The 6,000-nt window shown below is 25.0% G+C and overlaps 1 protein-coding gene across 1 annotated transcript; it reads left to right on the forward strand.

Annotated features, from left to right (window-relative positions):
• Window positions 1-4,833: 4,833 nt before the first annotated feature.
• LOC112759083 (uncharacterized) lies at window positions 4,834-5,756 on the forward strand. Its single transcript, XM_025807912.3, has one exon. It carries the CDS (start codon window positions 4,943-4,945, stop codon window positions 5,561-5,563), a length of 621 nt encoding a protein of 206 aa, XP_025663697.1. The 5' UTR covers window positions 4,834-4,942; the 3' UTR covers window positions 5,564-5,756.
• The last annotated feature ends 244 nt before the right edge of the window (window positions 5,757-6,000 follow it).

Raw genomic sequence — 6,000 nt, forward strand, 5'->3', positions numbered from 1 at the left:
TTCTTCATCACCAACTACTACTACTGATGAACAAGATGTGGCTAATAATACCAATTATTATTATTTTGATAAGGAAAAGGAAAATGATCAGCAGTTTTCTGACTTCATTCAGATTGCTAAGAAAAAGCTGAGAACTACTTCAAGAGTTGGAAGGAATAATAATGGTTCTTTCAAAAGAGGCTAAAGATATTTTTGTCCAAGATATTATTATTATTATTTAGTGGAGTAGTAATGTGGCCTAGCTACTAGGGCATATACAGTAGATACTTTAATTTATTCTTCTTCATTCTTCTTAGCTTCTTATTAATAAATTGGTGAGTTGTGGGGAATATATAATTTGGATTTGATTTTTGTGTGTGTTTGGGGGAAGAGAAAAGAGGGGGGGGGGGGTTTATATATAAGATTATTGTTTAGGAAGATTTCCTATTTATTTTGTATGAAATATGTACACCTACTGTGTTGTTGATTGATTATTGGGACTTTAATTTATATATTTTACCTTTGAATAATAATATAATCATATTATTTTAATAAAATTGAGTTAGTTTGTGATTAGCTCACTAATTTACTTAAGGAGTCACTTAAATAAAGACGTTAAAAACATCTTTTTTTAAAGATATTTTTTAAAATTAAAATTTAACACATAAAATAAATTAAATTGTATTATTTTTATTAAAATTAGACCGGACAAATCAATTTAAAAAAAATTAATAAATTAAATTTTGAATCGGTATAAATTAATATTTTTTATAAAAAATTACTATAATATCCCTATTATAAAACACAACTAAAATATTCCTATTATATATATATATATATATATATATATATATATATATATTCATTTTGAAAACTTTAATTCTAACCCTATAACGATAGAGAAGAAAAGGGCTAGAATTTAGAATTTTCAAAATTAATATATATAATAAGAGTATTTTAGTCATTTTATATAATAGAGATATTGTAGTCATTTTTTATAAAAAATAATATTAATTTAGACGGATTAAAAATTTGATTCACTATTTTTCATTCGATCAAATTAATTTGTCTCACCTAATTTTAACAAAAATAATATAATTTTAAGTGATTATATATGTTAAATTTTAATTATTAAAAAACATCTTTAAAAAAAAGATGTTTTCTACATCTTTATGAGAACATTCCTTTACTTAAATAATAAATATTAAAAATTTAAATTTTGTCTTATATATATAATAATTTATTCCGACAAATTAATCTTTATTTTTAGACAGTGGATATCATGGAAAACAAATCATGGTATTATTTCTACTTTTCTGCATAATTGAAGCTGTCAATTGATTGTAAAGGTTTTGATGATGTTTGATGTAACGCTCGGAAAATGAATCTTATTTAAAAAATAAATAAATAAAATAAAGAAAGGTTGCTTCGGGTAAAGATCTAAAAAGTTCGAAAAACTAATAATAATATAATAAGGTTTATATGCATGCATGCATGTTCCATTGATAGAGACTCAAGGGAACATGGCTAATATAAATGTATGTTATAAAAAAGTGAGAACTTTGTCTAACATTTTTCTCCGGTGCTCCTTAATTTCATCGCACATATAACTAGCTAATGGGAATTATTGAGTTTTGTTAAAAAAAATCCGGAAAATAAAAGAAAATTAGTCCAAAGCAGTTTAAAAAATTACTTTATTTTGTTTTCAGTCATTTATTTTGCATTTTTTTATTATTATTTGAATAATTAAATAATATTATATTAAATATAATAGATGTATAATTATAAATATTATATATGAATAAAATTATGAAGGTAAATTAAATAACATTTACGTCTTTTTTTTATTGATGTTCACAGTATTCTATTTTTAATTTGACAAGTTAAAAATTAATTTATCATAGATCTAAATTATATTTAAGAGTTTATTACTGAACAATGAATTGTATGTACAAAATAGATCAGAAGTCGAACTTTTGATATTTATCTAAGCGAATGAATCAATCGATCAATTTAAATTGGTTTATATTAATTTCTTGTTAGTATTACTGAAAATTTATATAAGAGAAGAGAACAAGAAGAAACTCCGAAAATTTTGTATCAATTACACATATACGTATTGGAAGGGAGCCATTTAAATAAAGACATCTAAAATATTTTTTAAAAAAATATTTTTTATTAATTAAAGTTTAATACATATAATCGATTAAATCATATTATTTTTTATCAAAATTAGGACAGATAAATTAATTTGACCGAAAAAATAATGAATCAAATTTTGAATCGATTTAAATTAATATTATTTTTTATAAAAAATAACTATAATATCCTTATTATAGAAAATAACTAAAATATTCTAATTATATATATATATATATATATATATATATATTAATTTTGAAAACGCTAAATCCTAAATCTATGACGATAGAGAAGTAAAGGGTTAGAATTTAGGATGTTCAAAATTAATATATATAATAGGAATATTTTAATTATTTTTTATAATAAAGATATTGTAATAATTTTCTATAAAAAATAATATTAATTTAGATCAGTTTAAGATTTGATTCATTATTTTTTTAGTTAAATTAATTTGTTTGACCAAATTTTGACAAAAATAATATAATTTAATTAAATTATATGTATTAAATTTTAATTATTAAAAAATATATTTAAAAAAAAATATTTTAAATATCTTTATGTGAGTAACTCCCAAGTCCCAATTGAAAGTGCTATGTCATTTATTTATAGCTCTGAGGAATGGATGTGAGCGAATATGTTAAGACAAATTAAACTAAATTTCCTTTAATTTCGCTAAGATTCCTTCACCCATATATGCCTATGATAGCTACGATCACATATAATTTAATCACATTATTACTACAGCTACAGTATATTCTGTACATCCTTGTTTTTTCATTAGCCACAACAAAATCATTATTACGACCTCGTTACTAAAGCTTGAGAGTTGGGATATTTAATTTGCTATAATCCAAACTTTATAAATAAACATTTGATTTGTGGATGGCCGGCCTATTTAATTTCTGAACAATACACTGATATATCCTCTTATAGCTAGGCCTCTCCTTTGATAATAAACGTTATCCACTTTATAGTTCCCTTTTTCATATATGGGTATATATGGTATAAATAACGTATCACTTTTCAACACAAGTGCATCGTATAATATAAGAAAGAAATTATTAAATAAATGCAAGTACGCAACCTATAACGTATATTGAACGTGATGCTTGGAAAAAAGTTAAACTACTTATCCTCCTAAACTACCAATTAGAACATAATTGTTACACAAAACATACGTTCTTTTTTCTTTGTGCAAACATAGAAATTATTATTATTATAATTATGATTCCGTTTGTTTTCTCGCACGCAATATTATTAGAGCCAGATTAAAAAAAATAAAAAAGAATAATATTTATAGATTCTTATGTTCTTTTTTGGTTGTATAGGGGAGATTAATATAATTATAAAATTGTGGCCGTAATTTCAACACTAGTGAGTTGTTGTCCATACCAGAAAGTTGGTATTATTATTACTTGTTTGTGTGGAAACACGTTAACTACGTGGAAGACTCGCATAAATGTGATTCTTGCAACTAAGCTTTCTTTAATTTCTTGGTTTAAATAATTTTTCTCCAATACTGCGAGTCTTTGTTGAATTTGAATCTGATACCATCCAGGTGTCACTATGAAGAAAACACTAATTATATTTCCTCTTTAAATTTCTTTTTCATATAGAGGACCAGACCAAACTAACTAAACAAAAAATGGCAACAAGAACATGAGATGTATGGAAAATTCCATAAGGGAATAGTTGTACTTAGCTTGTTTAGTTAGGAGTGTAGTTAGGGACAAGAAGGAATTGATCCCTGCCATCCCATCTCTTGGAAATTTAAGAGCAAAGAAAATAAGAGAGTTCTCTCATTAGTCAATTGAGAATCTTATTTCAAAAATATAATTATATGCTTGTTTGTCCTATGAACTTAGTTTAATAGAAAAAAAAATAGAGCAATGATAGATGTTCAGTTAATATTATTATTTTTTATCAGTATTTAGTCAGTAATAATTTATATATATATTTATAGATATTTTACATACAAAAAATATAACTAAAATTTTGTATACACAAATTAATATAGTTTATATTCATATTTTTTAGAGTTTGTATATATAAATAAGTAAAATTTATCTGTTAAAAGATAATTTAATGTTTGTGTTGACCAAATGATAATAAAAAATATTAAAAATTAGTGACCCCAAAAATTTCTAAAAAAATTTATGAATGATTGTATATTAATTATGACATTTCTTTGTGTAAGAGTCTTTTTTTTATATTTACATAAATTTTGCATTAGATGATAAAAATTATAATAATATATTATAAAATTATTTATCCTAAAAATTTAGATAGAAAAGAAAATATATAAATAATGTTATATATGTATATAAGATTCTTTCACAAAATATCATGAAAGAAGAATGGGAATTTGTGACAACTATTTAAAGTATGATATGTTTGTTCATTAATAAACAAAAGGGGTATGTTAAGTAATCAATGACTTTTTTGAATAACATGAACAACCACCAATCAAATAAAAATACACTATACTTTTAAATTACCCACCTAAAGTTTAATATTAGAATAACCATCCGTACACCTAGTGAAATAAACATCCGATATATCTATTGTTCACATTGTTTAGTATTTTCATTATCTACCTATAATTTTTCTAAACGGAATGAATATATAATCTCCTATCATGTAGTGGATTTGATTATTTTTATTTTTGTAGAGTTGATTCAAAAGATGAGTATTATTCTTTCTATACTTAGCCCTTTAATAAAATCTATAAAACTGTGCTATAAAATAACACCTCAACCTCTTCCAATATCCACACACAAAAAAATCATTGCATACTTCTTCTTCTTCTTCTTATTCTTCCATGGAAAAGAACAACACCAAATCAAGCACTAGCACCATATGTAGCAAAATCAGGGAAGCACTTTCAAGCTACCCTGCTTTCAGAGCCATTCATCATCGCCTCAACAATAATCAGAATAATAAGCATCAACACAACCACCGTTCATCAGCACCAAACTCCATCACAATCACAAAAAAACATGCAAATAATAGTAGAAAGATGAACAAAGAAGGAGGAAGAGGAGATCAACAAGGTTCATTAATCCCCATCAACTATGATTACTCTAATAATAATCATAACAAGGTTGTTGTTGAACCTCCAAAGCAAGTAGCAGCAGCAGGGAAGAACCAACCTGCTTCATCAACAAACAACAACAACAACAAAGGAGTAATGAAGATTCAACAAGAGACACTCGATCTTAATGGTGCTTTCAAAGAGTTCATTGATCGTGTTAGGAACGGAATTAACGGAGCTGAGCACACTAATAACAATAATAATGCTGCTGGATCCGCATTATCATCAAATCATGAGGCTAATAAGAAGATGGAAAACCAGAAAGATCACCATTTTTCTGAGTTCATTCAGAGTTCTAGGAAGAAGCTCAGAACAACATCAAATATTGCTTCCTTCAAAAGAGGGTAACTATATATTATACCATGTTTCACTAGTGTATGTGCATGTAATAATTAATGTAATTAATGTTGAGTTTGGCATAAAAAAAATATATAAGATTCGTTAGTTGTTGAGTGGATTCAAAATAAGCTAAGGGCCCTCTTGCTTGTAAGTTCTATTGGATTATATGTTTTCTATATGAAGTTTTCTATTTTTCTTACAATTTCTCATCCTCTTCATATTTCAAAGGATAATGCTCATTACATTGTTACTGATGATGATAATAATAATTTGGATTTAGTGTTTTCATTCTCTATATGATTAACATCTATATGTTAGTGTTGAGGAGTGTTGAAATTAGTCATACATAAAAAAAGTAAGAAAGAGTGAGGAGTTTATAAAATGAGAGACTCATTAACTTAATATCTTAAGGTTTTGAGTTGGATGTGATATCTTCTCATCTTATA

Source organism: Arachis hypogaea, chromosome 16 (assembly GCF_003086295.3).
Source record: "Arachis hypogaea cultivar Tifrunner chromosome 16, arahy.Tifrunner.gnm2.J5K5, whole genome shotgun sequence".
NCBI classification, from domain to species: Eukaryota; Viridiplantae; Streptophyta; class Magnoliopsida; order Fabales; family Fabaceae; genus Arachis; species Arachis hypogaea.

Excerpts from the sequence above, each read along its gene's own strand:
- LOC112759083 (XM_025807912.3), top strand. The coding sequence starts at position 4,943 with ATGGAAAAGAACAACACCAAATCAAGCACTAGCACCATATGTAGCAAA.